This window comes from Myxocyprinus asiaticus, chromosome 7 (assembly GCF_019703515.2).
Source record: "Myxocyprinus asiaticus isolate MX2 ecotype Aquarium Trade chromosome 7, UBuf_Myxa_2, whole genome shotgun sequence".
Lineage (NCBI taxonomy): Eukaryota > Metazoa > Chordata > Actinopteri > Cypriniformes > Catostomidae > Myxocyprinus > Myxocyprinus asiaticus.
The window spans coordinates 54881132-54899403 of NC_059350.1; the positions used below are offsets into that span (position 1 = coordinate 54881132).

General features: G+C 37.1%; 1 protein-coding gene across 3 annotated transcripts in view; it reads left to right on the forward strand.

Moving 5' to 3' along the window:
* The window catches only part of LOC127443428 (ras GTPase-activating protein 3-like), a 68943-nt gene that overhangs the window by 24604 nt on the left and 26067 nt on the right, over positions 1 to 18272 (forward strand). For all 3 annotated transcript variants that reach the window (XM_051702030.1, XM_051702031.1, XM_051702032.1), the window contains 4 exons: positions 1306 to 1409; positions 5755 to 5849; positions 9624 to 9700; positions 14379 to 14459. In XM_051702030.1, the coding sequence (XP_051557990.1) occupies positions 1306 to 1409; positions 5755 to 5849; positions 9624 to 9700; positions 14379 to 14459 (357 nt within the window). The remainder of the gene's footprint in view (positions 1 to 1305; positions 1410 to 5754; positions 5850 to 9623; positions 9701 to 14378; positions 14460 to 18272) is intronic.

Below are 18272 nucleotides of genomic sequence, written 5' to 3' on the forward strand. Positions count from 1 at the left end.
CATGGGAGCGCACACCTGACGACAAAAGCGTCTAGATATCAGGCTGTTTTAATAATCTGTCGCAAGAGTGCGCACACAACAAGACCTTTCATCTTGAGATCCGAGACTTCGCATCGCAGACCAGTCGCCAACTCGCTTGAGTCGTGTAGTGTACACTAGGCTTAAGTCTAGGCGCAAGTGACTTTGCCGAAATGTACGCGTGCAAAGCACCAATGGGTTGGGTCAAGTGCTATTTAATTCTGAGGTTCTTCTCCGACACCGTCAGCGTCCTATTATACAGTCCATTCCCTGTCAAACACCAGCGATATAAACAAAGACAGCACATTCATAAGAAGTTGGTTGTGTAAATGGACTGTATGCAATGAATAAGAAGAACAGAAATATGGACTTGCGTTCTTTTATGCATTAAGTGCATCCTTGTTGAATGTTTTGCTGCACTTCATTTACATAAAATACACCAACAGTTTGCACACATACTCCCACAGTAGCGCAAACACTCCCACCCATGCCCACTTGCGCTTTGCGCTGGGACAAAAATTGCACTTAGAATTAGCACTCTCATGAAATTGGATAATACGTAGCGCACAATTAGTTTACTCACAAAAATAGAGCCCAAAATATGTTACGTGTGTCTTGCTGCATTTTTGAGATGCTGCATCAAGTAAACAGTAGTTTAACTCTGAAATCCACCCTGTGTGTAGCCCCCATCTGGCTGTTTTTGAACGCAAGAACGCGTCATGTGTGAACACCCATCAAGAAGGCCTGCTATGGGTAGCTCAGCGAGTAAAGACGTTGACTATCACACCTGGAGTCACGAGTTAGAATCCAGGGCGTGCTGAGTGACTCCAGCCAGGTCTCCTAAGCAACCAAATTGGCCCGGTTGCTAGGGAGGGTAGAGTCACGTGGGGTAACCTCCTCGTGGTTGCTATAATGTGGTTCCCACTCTCGGTGGGGCGCGTGGTGAGTTGTGTGTGAAGCCTCCACATGCGCTACGTCTCCACGGTAATGTGCACAACAAGCCACGTTATAAGATGCGCTAATTGACGGTCTCAGACATGGAAGCAACTGAGATTCGTCCTCCACCACCTGGATTGAGGCGAGTCACTGCGCCACCATGAGGACTTAGAGCGAATTGGGAATTGGGCATTCCAAATTGGGGAGAAAAAAAAAGAAAAAAGATGAAAAAAAAGAAGGCCTGTCATGAGTAATAAACACATTCTTTAAAGTCTATTGAGCAACATTTACACAGCTTCTCTGCAACATCCGTGCATTTGGTGGTGAAAGTTCATTTCTGTTTCTCTGCAGTCCGTTCTATGGAGAAGACTTCTACTGTGAAATCCCGCGTAGTTTCCGCCATCTGTCCTTCTACATATTTGACAGAGATGTTTTCAGGAGGGACTCCAGCATCGGTGAGCGACTCTCATTCACTAAAATGTTTGAATTCAGTATCTGTGTTGCATGTTATCACAGGATGTTACATATTTCAGTTGCAAGATGTTCAGGACTTCCTGTCATATATTTTCCCAATACTCACCCTTCATCACATTGGCTGTTGGTTCGATTAGCAGGTGAACTCAATGTGTTGAGCAGATGTGATTGTAGCTGCTCTTTCAAACTCATTCACCATACATTCCTCTTTAATGCACAGAAATTCTTGGAACACCAATTTTCTGATAAAACAATGAGCTCATAAGTTGTATTTGAACAAACGGATCAAACAGCAAAGGTTTTTGGATTGTAGAAATCTAGTGCTGCGGGTCGAGAAATAAAGAACTAAATAAATGAAAGGTCTTTTGTAGCGTTCAGTAGTATATGCACTTACAATGCACAACATAAGCAACTAGATTTATTTTGTCATGCATGGTTGCCAGAGGGTTGCTGAAGTGTTCAAAGTAGTTTACTGTATGGTTGTTAGGTGGTTGTTTACGGGCTCAAGTCAAAAGAGTCCTGCACTCCTAAGTATCTATGATGTTTTGGTCTATAGATATGACACAAGTCTAGATCAGTGTCACACTAAATCAATTGTTAAACTTTCTTTGTTTACAAAAGTGTCCTTGTGCTGTTTCTTTCAAATAAATGACACTTGCTTTGATATTTTATTATCTAATGCAACAGCATTAAGACAATGTGAACTTTCGTTTCATTGTGTGTGTGATGTGTGAGCTGTGTGTAGGTGTGAAATCTCAGAAGAGCTCTTAATTTTAAACAGAGATCTTGACCAACCAGTTCATTATGATTCATTTATGTTTAACACAGCTGTGGGCCTTTATATGTTACAAAGATTTCAAGACAGAAAGAACAAGAGAGTTTGAGAAGGAACAGAGAGAGATATGAAGTGTTTGAATGATTTTCTAGAGAATATGTGAGCATGTGCAGAACATTGTTATGGATGGTGGCAAGGGTTGCTATGAGGTTGCTGGAGTGTGCTGGCTGTTTACTGGTCCAAGTCAAAAGTGTCCACCCTTAATAACTAAGTATCCATCCACTTTTTGCGCTGTAATGCGTAAAGGTTTTTTAGCGAAAATTGCTGCCTCCTGCTCGTTTCCATTCAAATGGCCTTTTACCGATAAAATGTTGTACGTGATGATGTCATTCTTAAAAAACAAACACATGGGGGCACAAGTTTTGGTTTACTCCGAATTAAATCTGTCCTTCAGCCGTTTCCATACAGAATTTTGTGTATATTGCAAATTGTGTTCCTTTTGCATCCAAGATGTCCCCAGATTTGTCTAAATTAGAGAGAGTAATTGAGAGACAACTTATTGAAATCGGCCATCTTACTGTCATTTTAATATCACATAATTGCAATGGTAGGAAACATCAGAAGACGATGCTGAAATGGAGAAGTAGCTCATCTGTATCTGGGATTATTCAAAGAAATTGATTGGAATACCTGTCAAAATACAACAGAACTGGTGGCATTAGTGCACCTGTAATACTATTTTACACTCTTGAATTCAAGATATGGACAATCATTTAACTCTTTAAGTTCTGAAGGTGTTTTTAAAGATTTCCTGTTTCAGTAGCATAACCAAAATGGCTTATAATTCGACAAAAAAAATAAAATAAAAAGGAGTGTCAAGTGTTTTGGTATCACTGTATAGAAAAATTTTCAATGTTTTTAATGATATAGATTATGATACATTCTGAGACTCTCAGCCTAAGAAACTGCTGAAAATCACAAAACTTTGAGCCAAAAATGTACTTTTTTTTCTGTATTTTTCTGATTTGACATTATATATCTCTGGGTGTAAATAAGGTGGCTCCGAAAAACTGCGTTGTTTTGTTCCCAATCATGTCAACTGTATCTGAGAAACAATTAGTGTTGATACGACAAAGCAATCAAAAGTTATAGCATTACAAAAATAATTTATCATAGTGTCCAAAAAGCCTCTTCAAACAAATAAAACACAATAACTGTACATAAGAACTAATTACACATGCAAACACAACAATGACTAAAGGTTTGCATAGCATGCAGACATGATTTTAGTAATGAGATTTCACAGAATGAGTTTCATTCTGTGCCATCTGAGTCATCATTGAGTCTGTGTCATGTATTTGGCGCCATCTCCTGGTGGCCATATGTAACATTGTGCTTCATGTGGATTATCTAATGATCTATGCATCTGATTATCTTGTGTGTGGACTCGTTTGAAAGATAATCACCTCATCTAATGGTATCTGATATGTTATGTTCCGTTTATTATTTGTGAAGTTTTAAGTGAAAACGTGGCATATAAGCAACACCAACATAATTGTCAAAGACATATACTTAGCTATTACTCACTATATTTTTGTCTGTGAGTAAAACAAATTGGCTGGTTGTATTCTAATCTTTGAGAGCTTTCCAACAACATGTGACACATGACTATTGATGAGTTTGATATTTTTACTGATTCCAATAATATGTACAGTGTTAATTTTTTTTAAATATAAATGATCAAAACAGAACACTTCTGATTTGTCTGCAAATTTCAAAGCACTTGTTCAGTTTTGGTCATAATGTCTACATGCATTGGAAAGTAGAGCTTCTAAACTTTAAAACGATACCGATTTTGTGTTGGTCAAGACTGTAGTTAATAATATTTTGACGATTTGTTTTTTTCTCGTTGGGCCATCTGAGCTTAAAGGGTTATGTTAATTACCCCCTCCATATCCTTTTTCTTTTATGTCTATTTTTAGCTGTAAATTAATTATTTTGGCTCTTTTGTTTAATCCCCTTTGCGCTGAATGTTATTTCTCTGTTGTGCTGTTCTGAAAACTCGTGTCTGTTATTACAATACAATAAAAAAGATGCACGTTTTTATCTGGTGTCTTCTCGTTACCCAACATCCACTTCAAACACTCGGAGAACTTAAACAACCGTAAATAACGGGCTTACAGTCTGGACAGATTCACTGTTTTTACCAGCATGTCAATCGCACGGGATTAATATAAATGGGCTTATTTTTACCGGGTGTTTTGATAAAAGAATTCATAATCTTTACCGATGCGTGAAAGATTGGCAAAACTTCCATCAAGAATAAAAGAAATGTCGTTGTCTTTAATGATGTTGAGGAAAACTCGACTCGCCTCAACAGTCCAATTGTTCCTCTCTGCTATGATGCGTTAATGCAATTATTTCTCGACAAAAAGTGTTTCCAAACGAGTTTTTCACGACATTTAAATAGAAAAATGTTATGTCGGCACTTGTAACATTTTAGCGATAATTTGCGTTTCCGTCAGCAATATCGGTAAACATTTTGATGTGCTAAACCTTTTTTCGCACAAAAATCCTTGGATGGAAACATAGTTATTGATGTTGGAATTACCGTAATTACTGTAAAAACCGTTCACGTCTTCGTAGAACTCGTAATTGACTCTTCGCTAAGCCCCGCCTTAAAAGTGTGACCAATCCTATCTTAGCAGTTGTCTGTTTTTTGAGTAGTTTTTAGTAGAATTTTATAGAAATTATCCCCAAAATAATTTTGGCCGGGTAATTTGTTGGTCGATATATCGATTTTACGGATTAATCGGTGCCGATAGTTGCAGATATTTTTTTTATTCGTCTGTGGTACTCTGTGTTCGGCACTGGAGGATTAAACAGTTCTTATAGCAGCGGTAGAAGTGAAATAAAAACACTTACTGACACCTCATGGAGATTTGCTGTATCTAAATATTTCATTGTTGATGATATTCATACATATTTTTATCCTCACAAGTTTATTTTAACTGAAGGCTTTGTATCTTTTGAATTTTAATAAACCCTATTCCTCATTAAACCTTATCTGGTGAAATATATGTACACAAAAATTCTTCATTTGGTGAAAATATAATTAATAATTTTCTTTATTTATCACACATTTGCACATATACGGTGAAATTCTTCTTTTTTTCACATATCCCAGCTAGGCTGGGGTCAGAGTGCAGGGTCAGCCATGATACGGCGCCCCTGGAGCAGATAGGGTTAAGGACCTTGCTCAAGGGCCCAACAGTGGCATCTTGGTGGTGCTGGGGCTTGAACCCCCGACCTTCTGATCAGTAACCCAGAGCCTTAACCGCTGAGCTACCACTGCCCTATAGGCTATAAAAAGCTACATTTGATAAATACTCAAATATAGACCATTGTAATGAAGCCACATTGCCATCATTTCAAAATAAAAGTCTGTTTAAAGCTTGTTTATAGTCAAAAGACTCATTCGTCTGTATTGTGTTTCAGGGTTGAAGTGTGTTTTTTATGACGTGTTGTGCCTATCGGTCATGTTTCTGCAGGTAAAGTGGCCGTGAAGAAGGAAGACCTACAGAAATACCACGGTAAAGACCACTGGTTCCCGTTGCAGCCCATCAGTGCAGACTCAGAGGTCCAGGTGTGTTTATATACATCAGTACAAAACTGCTGCCGTCACACTAGCTTGTACGGTGAATTTCAAAATAAATAAAGTGTGTATTGACCACAAACATTGTGTGAATCAGTTTCTCCTTCTGCTGAACTCTTAACGTCCCTCTAAAAGAGTGTAATTAAAGCTGAAGTGTGTAACATTTTCAGCATTGAAGAACCTTCATTCAATAATCATTCACTGTATTTGCTGGAGCATCATATGAGCTCATGATAACTGCAGTTACACTGTGATTCCTGTGAACTTCATGACGCATGTCAGCACTGAAACTAATCTGATACACACAAACACTGTCTGTTGTCTGCAGAAACATCTGTGTGCACATGGAGCTGATATATTCCCTCTACATCAAACACACAAACATAGTCACATTCATTCACACAGTGAGAGAGGAAGGATGTGTGTGTGTGTAATGAAGCGGACAGAGTATCTCTAATAGAGCGCTCATTGTTGTGCTGTGTATGTGTGTGCGTGTCTGTGTGTGTGTCTATGTGTGTGTGTCTGTGTGTCTATGTGTGTGCGTGTCTATGTGTGTATGTGTGTGCGTGTCTATGTGTGTGCGTGTCTATGTGTGTATGTGTGTGCGTGTGTGTGTCTATGTGTGTATGTGTGTGCGTCAATGTGTGTATGTGTGTGCGTGTCTATGTGTGTGCGTGTCTATGTGTGTATTTGTGTGCGTGTGTGTGTCTATGTGTGTATGTGTGTGTGTGTATATATGTGTGTGTGTCAATGTGTGTGTGTATGAGTGTGTGTATGTGTGTGTGTGTGTATGTGTGTGTGTATGAGTGTGTGTGTGTATGTGTGTGCATGTCTATGTGTGTGTGTGTATATGTGTGTGTGTGTGTATGTGTGTGTGTGTGTGTGTGTGTATGAGTGTGTGTATGTGTGTATGGGTGTGTGTATGAGTGTGTGTGTGTGCGTGTCTGTGTGTGTCTGTGTGTGTGTGTGTGTCTATGTGTGTGTGTCTGTGTGTATGTGTGTGCGTGTCTATGTGTGTGCGTGTCTATGTGTGTATGTGTGTGCGTGTCTATGTGTGTATTTGTGTGCGTGTGTGTGTCTATGTGTGTATGTGTGTGCGTGTCTATGTGTGTATGTGTTTGCGTGTCTACGTGTGTGCGTGTCTATGTGTGTATTTGTGTGCGTGTGTGTGTCTATGTGTGTATGTGTGTGCGTGTCTATGTGTGTGTGTGTGTGTATAAGTGTGTGTGTGTATATGTGTGTGTGTATATATGTGTGTGTGTGTCAATGTGTGTGTGTATGAGTGTGTGTATGTGTGCGTGTGTGTGTATGTGTGTGTGTATGAGTGTGTGTGTATGTGTGTGCATGTCTATGTGTGTGTGTTTATGTGTGTGTGTGTGTGTGTGTGTGTGTGTATGAGTGTGTGTATGTGTGTGTGTGTGTATGGGTGTGTGTATGAGTGTGTGTGTGTGCGTGTCTATGTGTGTATGTATGTGTGTGTGCGTCTGTGTGTGTGTGTATATGTGTGTGTGTGGTGTATCTGTGTATCTGTGTGTATGTGTAGGCGTATATGTGCGTGCGTGTGTGTGTGTGTGTATGAATGTGTGTGTATGTGTGTGTGTGTGTTTGTGTGTGAGTGGTTCATCCTCTTCACAAAGGTCATTTGCATATTGATGATGTCAGCTGGAGTCAAACAGAGAAACTTTGTTTTAACTCAGAGGAGCATTTGATTTCGCAGAGGTTTCTCTTTCATAGCTTACAAGACTAAATGAAGATCTCAGTTGTTTCAATTAAGCAACTTTGTCACAGATGTTTCTCCCAAAATTTCTTAGGAGAAATAAAAATAGATACAAATGAGTTTAATCACGTACAGAATATGAATTATAGATATATACCATTCAGTTTCAACTAGTAAAAATGCTACATTTTGATATCATTAATTAGGTTTGTACTAGTAAAACGTTAATTCTTGATATCAAAAATATAATAAAAAACGTACATAACTGCTTTTTCACTAGTACAGGTTGAAAATGATCTGTCATTCACCTCTGTTCGAAACGCAGTTACTGATATCTTTAATTTATCACTAGTTGAAATTTCAATTACACAATCAGCTGTGTACTTCTTACAAAACAAATTATTTTTGATATCAATAATTAAATTGTTACTAGTGCAAATATCCATCCATGATACTGACCACTGAACCACAACTAGTGCAAATGCTAATTTTTTGGGTATTTCAGATATCAACAGATGGAAGAATAATTAACCTCTTCAGCTCTGTTTTTATCTGCCGGTGGGTCCAAAGGGGGGCGCTATAGCGCGAAAAACGTTTACGCTTAAAACGTTTAAGTCTCCGTATACATAAGTCAGGCATATGAGGTATCATTTGAAAGCTTAGAATCTGATCTTTTCAGAGATAAACATTACTTCTGCATTTATGTTACTTAAAATAACAAAATAAGGACTGAATACATCCATGTCGCAAATAAGCGCCACCTGGTGGTTATGTGGTAGAAATATTAATATGAATATAAAAGTCTTTAAAATAGCACATAAATGGACAAGTCATATATCAAATGAAAGCTCTCATTCTCAGGAATGTAACTGTATAGTTTATTTTGTTGCACTAATACCACAGTTTGAAATATTTTCAAAAGAATCACAAAGTGAAATATGATTTCTGTAAGTCATCAAATATAAACGTCTTATTTATATTCTGATAACTGCTGCTGTAAGCAACAAATAGTTAAAAACTTTATATCTGATTTTTTTTAGTTTTCTAAAAAATATATTCATTTTTTTACTTTTCTGTGAGATTGCTTGTGTGAATAATCCAATGTTATATCTTAGATGTCCAGAACAAAATATGCCATCCAGAAGGAAAAGCATGCAAAACAAATCATCAGAAATATATGTTATCAACTATTGATGATCTAGTGGAATAAAATTAGACTATTTGGAGGAAGACAGGGTGAACAGAACCAGAATTACATGCTTACAAAGTTAGGACAAAAAAGACCAATTATTTGCAATTAGTCCACAGTATGTGTGAATGGTGAGCTTTTAAATTGCAGACAGCAGCACAAAAATACACCAGAGTTGAAGAGGTTAAAGGTATCTTAAAAGGCTTTATTACTAGATACAATATCAGCATTGAAGATATCTGAAATAGGCACACTAGTGAAAACCATTAAGATATCAAGAATGACTGCTTACACAAGTTATGACGTCAGTTTTTATATCAAGAGTGAATGTTTTACTAATGCAAATGTAATTACTGATATCAAAAAGAGCATTTACACTAGTAGTAATTCCACTGCTGAAATCAAGAATTAGCATTTTAACTAGTGAAAATGTATAATTCATATCCTGCACTTGATAACACGTTGAAGGTGCTTGTGATAAATGGGTCAGTTGTTGACATACTGTAAGAGTATAAAGATATAAAAAGTATGTAGATAGCATAGCTCAGATCTTCAGAGAATTTGATGAGAAATGTTCAACACTGGAAAAAAATGACTAGTAAGTTTTAAGTAAATCTTAATGGTATACAATTAAGTAAAATCAATTTAACTTAATGACAAATACTGATTAAAGTGAGTAAATTTAACTAAACATGTTAGTAAATACAATAACTTTGAACTACAAATATGATATATATTGTACTTAAATAAACGTGTGTCGTCTGTGACTCATCAGTGGCTCAAACCAGCGAAGATCTCTCTCTCTCTCTCTCTTTGGGTGGTGGGTGTAACCATGGTAACGCTGTTCTCCCATCCGCAGGGGAAGGTTCACCTGGAGCTGCGTCTCAGTGAGGTCATCACCGACAGCGGAGTCATCTGCCACAAGCTGGCAACACGGTGAGGCACCCAATGAGAAGTTTCAGCCAATAGGAGCTCTTGAGTGGCAGCCCTCATGTCTTATCAGTTCTGCAGATTCACATCTTTAAAAATCCCCTCGATGTTGAGCAGCCTCGTGTTTCAGGGAGTATAAGAGGGTGTTTTTTTGTCTTAGGACCGCCCGCATTCCCAGCGGAATACCGCAATCATAGACAAATGGAGAATTCTGGAGCTCTGGGAAGAACGATGGGTGATAAATTCTTTGAGACAGGATAAGATAAAAATGTGTTAATCGCTGAGAGGAAATTAAGCGGTGTTTGCGTGTGGCATTTGATGAAATTACAGGAACATCCTCCTCGCCATGAACTTTGTGAAAAATGAATAGATTATGTTTCAGAACACTGAAAGACTGAAGCTTTAATGTTTTTACATCAACACTGAAATTGAAAATGTTGTATTCAAGAACATGTTTTAGTTAGTTATTGTCACTCTCTTGGACTTTTCACACTTAAAATTCAAATGTTGTTTTTAAACCTTGTTAAATTCCTTTAACCTCCTGCGACCCGAGCGTAAAGTGAAATGACCCACACATGTATTAGAGTTGAAAATTATACAAAATAACTAACATGTTTACTTTTGAGGAAATGCAGTGCATCATGTTTATCAGTGCACAGGTCCACTGATAATGTTAGTAATGTTTATTTGCATTAAAACAGTCATAATTTAGTAATATATGATGATTTTCCACCCTGTCTCTAGCCGTCTGTCTGAAACGGTCAGTTTTGGCCTAAGCGCCTCCTTAAAACTTCAATGTAAACGTCCGCTGTCCTGATTGGCTAACATCATGCAGCCCCTCAAATTCAGCCATTTTTTAAACTCAGTCGGAAGAGAATGAACAAGCTCCACAACATTTCAGGGGTCACACATAATGCACATCTAACACGTTGCATCCGAATATATTAAACTGTTCATCTCAAGCACAACTGTTATCACTCAGCACCATAAACTATCAAACAGTCATGACATCCAAAATATTCATGAATGAAACAGTTTACTTACGTTTTTGATCGGGTCCAAGTGTTTTTAACTGCCCCATCCTTCAATAACAGTTCCTTTGCAAAGCTTGTATCGTATTATTACTGGTTCACAAGCAATCCACGCAAATATGAGCCGAAAAAACAGCACAATCACAGTCCAAAGCACGGTGAATAGACGCTTTCACATACAGTATCACATCGCTGGAAACATCAAAATGGTCAAAGACGTCCATCTAGTGCATGTTTACATACATCCACAATTAAAAAATAGCTCAGATGATCGAAAGAACGTGTCCAGTTTGTGCTCAAAACAGCAAGACCCAGAGCAGCTGATGAAACCGAATGAAAAACATTTTCAGAGTTGTAACTTGACACTGCGTCTTTTAAAAGCAGCACCAGATACATGACAGTGGTCAAAGACGTCTGTCTAGTGAATGTTTATATATGAAAATTATTAAAAATAGTCCAGATGGGTCCCCTTTGGAGTTCAGGAATAGTTAGGCCACACTAGATCTGTCTGTCCTGCTCTCTCAGTTTACGAGGCACCAGTGGGCGGGGCCAAGGATGCGATGATGTAAAGTAGGCGTAGATGTTTTTTCGCTGTAGAGGTGGTCATGAATTAATGGGCCCCTTTATTGCATTGGGGATTAAGTTTTGAGTTCTAAATTTACAGTATGTTTTTATAGTAGAATGACATCTTATATGTCAAAATATCAAGGAAAATTTGATTCCTCATGACATGACCCCTTTAATTCTAGGTTATCTTGTTCCATGTTTCACACATTTACCAACCTATGTTTTTCCTTGGTTAGTTATTACCATTGACTAGTCAGGTTTCACACTGTACAGGCTCTTATTTGCATATTTACTAGATTATTTATTATAGATTATTTGCTGCTTTCAAAAAAAAAAATTATTTTGTCAGAATACTTGAGCATTTTGAACGGATGCCAATGGAGAAAGATGGTTTTTGCTGGCAGAATGGTGTACTTACGGCATAGACCAGTAGAGGCTAACTGCTAAAAACTAACTAACTAAACACTAAACCATTGGTTGAAAATCATGGCTGATATTACTTATTACAGTTCATTCATCAGACTTGAAATGGAAGGTCAAGTTAAACGCACCTTCTCGGCCGATAAAACAGTACGTTCTTTAGGTATGCAGGTGCATAGTATGTATACTTTCCTATACATCCGGGAATGTGGGCATTGTCCTGTGACCTGAATATATGATGTGAGAACACCAATTGCAAAAATAACCTGCTCTGGTTTTGTTAAACAAGCTCAATTTATATCGGTCGGGCACTAGTTTGGATACAATTAACAATGGTTTTAATAGGGGGGTCTGGGTAGCTCAGTGAGTATTGACACTGACTATCACCCCTGGAGTTGTGAGTTGAATCCAGGGTGTGCTGAGTGACTCTAGCCAGGTCTCCTAAGCAACCAAATTGGCCCGGTTGCTAGGGAGGGTAGAGTCACACGGGGTAACCTCCTCGTGGTCGTGATTAGTGGTTCTCGCTCTCCATGGGGCGTGTGGTAATTTGTGCGTGGATAGCGGAGAGTAGCATGAGTCTCCACATGCTGTGAGTCTCCGCGGTGTCATGCACAACGAGTCACGTGATAAGATGCGCGGATTGACGGTCTCAGAAGCGGCGGCAACTTAGACTTGTCCTCCACCACCCGGATTGAGGTGAGTAACCGCGCCACCGTGAGGACCTACTAAGTAGTGGGAATTGGGCATTCCAAATTGGGAGAAAAAAAAAAAACAAGCTCAATTTAAACACAAGGAACAACTTTCTTGGTTTATATATCGCTTATAGTTGAAAAGAGCTGTCCGACTTGCGGTTCTCCTCCTTTTTATAACATTTATCATTTTGAATGTGACATCTCCTTAGCTACTGTGTCACTATGAGATCGTCCAGTGGATCCGCACTTCAGAAACTCATCGGATGTTGTTCATCGGCTACATCAGGATATTTCTCAGATACTGTTCTGAGGATACTGTTTTTGGTACACTATATACAGTAGTAGGGAAGGATGCATATGAAAACGTGGACGAAATTGCGAAATCCAGTCATAGAAGTGGAAATGACTATAAAACGAAAGACGGAATTTCACTGAATTTGACCTATTTGGGATCAAAAGTTTGAATGTACAATTAATCAAAATAAATGTGTGATATTTCCTAGTGTGATATTAAACCGCAAACGTTTGTGATTTAAATTCAGTAAATATATAGTCTGCATGTGCTGCATGTTTCTAAGTGAATGCATGAAGCATTCATTTGTTGAAAACACTGTATCATGAGCATCATGTGTGCTGTGTGTGTAATAGATGAGAAGAAAGATAAAATGTGTAGATCACATACTGCATGCCTTTACATGTGCTATCACAGCATCAATGAGTCCGTGTCTGGAAAGATTCCCACACTAGAGCTCTCTGGGTAATGAGCTTACAGCAGCACTCTCATTCACACGATATTTCGGCAGCTTCCATTTTAAGACACAGTGTGGATGCCACACACACACACACACACAGACTACATCAGCACATCTCATTCTGCACTGATCCATTCAGTTAATGAGTTTCACTGCAGTACTGTTGCTGCGACTCTGTGATGGGAGACTTTACAATAGATGAAAGGATGAAATGTAGAGTGCATTCCACATTTATGATATAGTACTTATTGATGCACAGAAATTAACTCCTCCCTCAATTATTAAAAGAAAAAAAAAGAAGCAAAAACACAGTGAGGCACTTATAATGGAAGTGAATGGGCCCAATCTGTAAATGTTAAAATACGTACTATTTCAAAAGTATAGACACAAGATGTAAACAATATACATGTGAGCGTGATTTCATTGTGATAAAATCGATTATATGGTTTACTGATATTACGTCGTATTGGTAACAATGTTTACATTTTGTGGCTATAATTTTGAAACAGACGGGCCCCATTCACTTCCATTGTTACGACAGCCTTTTAGTGCCCCGTAAAAAAAAACAAAAATCAAAATTTATACATATTTTATTTTTGACACTTTTATGGATATCGATGTTCAAGAAAGGACATAAAATGATGTTGTGGAGAGGTGTGAATCCAATTCGCCCGTATAAGCACCACGACCTAGTGAGTCAGATCAGAGCATCACTAACTGCAGTGTCACAACTCTGAGCATTCATGAGTGTCTGAGAGGGTCATATTACTCTAAACATCTCAGTTAGTTATAGCCACCATTGAGCATCACAGCTGGTGTATTTATGGGCAACTGTGTGACCAGGAGAGAACAGGGTTATATAAACTGGCTTAACTCACAGGAAGTGCCCTGAAGGATCGACGGGTATTAGAGATGCTGTAAATCCTGTTCATTCATTATCAGCATTACACAACCAACCCACATCCACATTCAAAGCACTGATTCATCTACACATGATCATAGAGAACAGGCCTGTATGTTTTATTTGCATACACACTGATGTGATGTGAATGAGGTTTGATGAATCTGAATCAGAATGTGTGTGTACAGAGGGAACATTGTGCACTTTGAATGTAGACTGGTTTCAGGACTCCATTAACATTGTGATTGCTCTATTAAATGCACCCATGATCTTTTATTTTGTGTTTGTGTGTTAAACTCATAGTTGTTTTTCTATCCACAGAGTTTTGGAGTGTCAAGATCTGCCGATAGTGAACGGTCAGTGTGACCCGTACGCCGCTGTGTCGTTACTGGGTCCCTCCAGGTAAGATCAGACCTTACATACCTAAAAAATGCTCAGCTCATCCAATTTACTTCTGACAATTAAATCTGTCCAGTGACCTCGATTCCCACAACAGTCAGCGACTGAGAGGAGAAGACATATCATGTGTGTCATGTGGAAAACAGTGCTTTTTACGCTTCAAATATTGTCTAAATACTTCTGTATAGAAAAATAATACATGAGGAAGTCAGTATTTCCCTGACATTAACATGGAACTAACTATTGAGGCATTTGTTTATAGCAGCATTCAATACTCACTGCCACTTTAGTAAATTCTAATTATTTTTATTTTATTTGTATAGTGCTTTTTACAACATATTGTTGTAAAGCAGCTTTACAGAAAATAGTAAAGAATTGCCTCTTTATAAATATTTTATACATAACATATAACATATCATAACATAACATATAACAACATAACATGTCATCACATTACATAACATATACCGTATTATAGCACAACAACATAACATATCATAAGTGACATACTGTAACATAACATTAGGTATAACATAGCAACATAACATCAAAAAATATATAACATAAAAACAAAGCATATATCACATAACATACGTAACATAATGTATCATTACACAACAACATATCATTACAAGATATATAATAACATAACATATCATTATATAACCTATAACAACAAATAATAACATGTTATGACAACATATAACATGTAACATAGCATCTAACATAATGTATCATAACACAACATAACACCATATCAAAACATAGCATATAACATAATGTATCATAACACAACAACATAACATATAACGTGATATATCATAACATATCATAACGTAACATAACCTATAATAACAAATCATAGCAACATATTATAACATGTAACATCATTACATAACATATAACATAATGCATCATAACACATCAATATCATAACATATAACATTATGTACAATAACATCATAACATAACATACAACACAATGTATCATAATATATCATCACATACCATAACATATTATAACATGACATATCAAAACAAATAACACAACATAACATAGCATATAACATAATGTATCATAACACAACAACTTAACATATAACATGACATACCATAACATTATGTATCATAACAACAAAACATAACATCATTACATATATACAACATAATGTATCATAACACAATAAAATAACAAATAACATGACATATAACATAAGATAACCTATTACAAAAAATCATAACATATAACGTAACATAACATCATAACGTAACATATAACATAAAAGCAAAGAATATCATCACATAACATAACGTAACATAATGTATCATTACACAACATCATGACAACAAGATATATCATAACATATCATTACATAACATAACCTATAACATTACGAATCATAACATTACAACATATCATAATATTAAAATATCATATAACATAATGTATCATAACACAACAACATAACATATAACATGACATATCATAACATATCATTACATAATATAACCTATAATAACAAATCATAACAACATATTATAACATGTAACATCATAACATAACATATAACTTAATGTAGCATAACACAACATAACATCATAACAAATAACATTTTGTATAATAACATAACATCATAACATAACATACAACATAATGTATCATAACATCATCACATACCATAACATATTATAACATAACATATCAAAACAAATAATACAACATAACATAGCGTATAACATAATGTATCATAACACAAAATCTTAACATATGACATAACATACAACATAATGTATCATAACACAACAAAATAACAAATAACATGACATATCATAACATAAGATAACCTATAACAAAAAACCATAACATGTTATTACAACATATAACATGTAATCATAACATAACATATAACATTATGTATCATAACATATCATCACATACCATAACGTATTATAACATAGCAACATAACATATTAAAACATATAACATAAAATATCATAACTAGAGCTGTCAGAATTAACGCGTAAACGCATGCAATTAATTAAAAAGGTTTATCGTGTTTTCAGGGCTTGACATTAACTTGTCCGCTTGTCTGCTTGTCCAGGACAAGTGGATTTTTGAAGGACAAGCAGACTGATTAAAACATCAGTAATGAAACAATAACCGGCTATATTTGTGATAGCTTAGGCCTGTGTCACTTATGAGAAAGTTTATATTCTTATTCTGCTGTAGAAAGTAATCCAGAGCACATAATTGTATAATTCACTAGCAATCTAGTAACAGCTGCACCCTGTTTGATTGACAGGCGGCGTATGAGTCACATGGGGTAACCTCCTCGTGGTCGCTATAATGTGGTTCTCACTCTCGATGGGGCATGTGGTGAGTTGTGCGTGGATGCCGTGGAGAATAGCGTGAAGCCTCCACACGCGCTACGTCTCCGCGGTAACGTGCTCAACAAGCCATGTGATAAGATGCGTGGTTGACGGTCTCAGACGTGGAGGCAACTGAGATTCATCCTCCGCCACCCGGATTGAGGTGAGTCACTACGCCACCACGAGGACTTAGAGCGCATTGGGAATTGGGCATGCCAAATTGGGGAGAAAAAAATATAGGGAGCGATCGATGCTGGTGTTGCCGCTCTGACACGAATCATGAATGCAGCATCATGATTGCTGTAATAAAGCGGATAGCCACAGTCTACCGGCAGATTAATATTGTGGAGGATGAAAGTTTAAGAGATATAATGCCCATTGCAATGAATATGCACCATATGTGAGGACTAGTTCTTTCAATTAGTCATGATCAATTAGCCCGTTTATTTTATTTTTGTTTGGGGGGGGGGTTTTCCCCTTTTCTCCCAATTTTGAATGCCCAATTCCCAATGCGCTCTCTAAGTCCTCGTGGTGGCGTAGTGATTCGCCTCAGTCCGGGTGGCGGAGGACGAATCCCAGTTGCCTCCGCGTCTGAGACAGTCAACCCGTGCATCTTATCACGTGGCTTGTTGAGCGCGTTGCCACGGAGACATAGCACGTGTGGAGGCTTCACGCCATCCACCGCGGCAACCACGCTCAATTCACCATGCGCCCCACCGAGAACAAACCACATTATAGCGACCACGAGGAGGTTACCCCATGTGACTCTATCCTCCCTAGCAACTGGGCCAATTTGGTTGCTTAGGAGACCTGGCTGGAGTCACTCAGCACACCCTGGATTCGAACTAGCGAACTCCAGGGGTGGTAGCCAGCGTATTTTACCACTGAGCTACCCAGGCCCCAAACTCCCATTTAGACTTTGAGAAAAGTTTTATGTTACTTGAATTGCTATTTTAGTGCATTTCTATCTTTATACTGTGGAACGATTTGTTTGAAAAATGTTAATAAAGCATTATATTGTTACATTTTGTTTTGTTTTCTTTCCTAAGATGGAAATAAATTAATTTTGACAAGAAAAGAAGTATATATATATATATATATATATATATATATATATATATATATATATATATATATATATATATATATAGTGTTACATTTTAAAATCTGTGATTAATCAAGATTTACTACAAAAAATTATGAGATTAATCGCCATTAAAAAAAATTTAATCGACTGACAGCATTAATCATAACACAACAACATAACATGAAAACATAACATGAAACAACCTATAACATAATGAATAATAACATAACAGCATAACATATAATGTATCATAAAGTACTGTATAACATTACATATGTAATATACATATGTAAGCGCTTTGAGTGTAGTGTTAGAAAAGCGCTATATAAATGTAACATTCATTCACATATCATAACAAC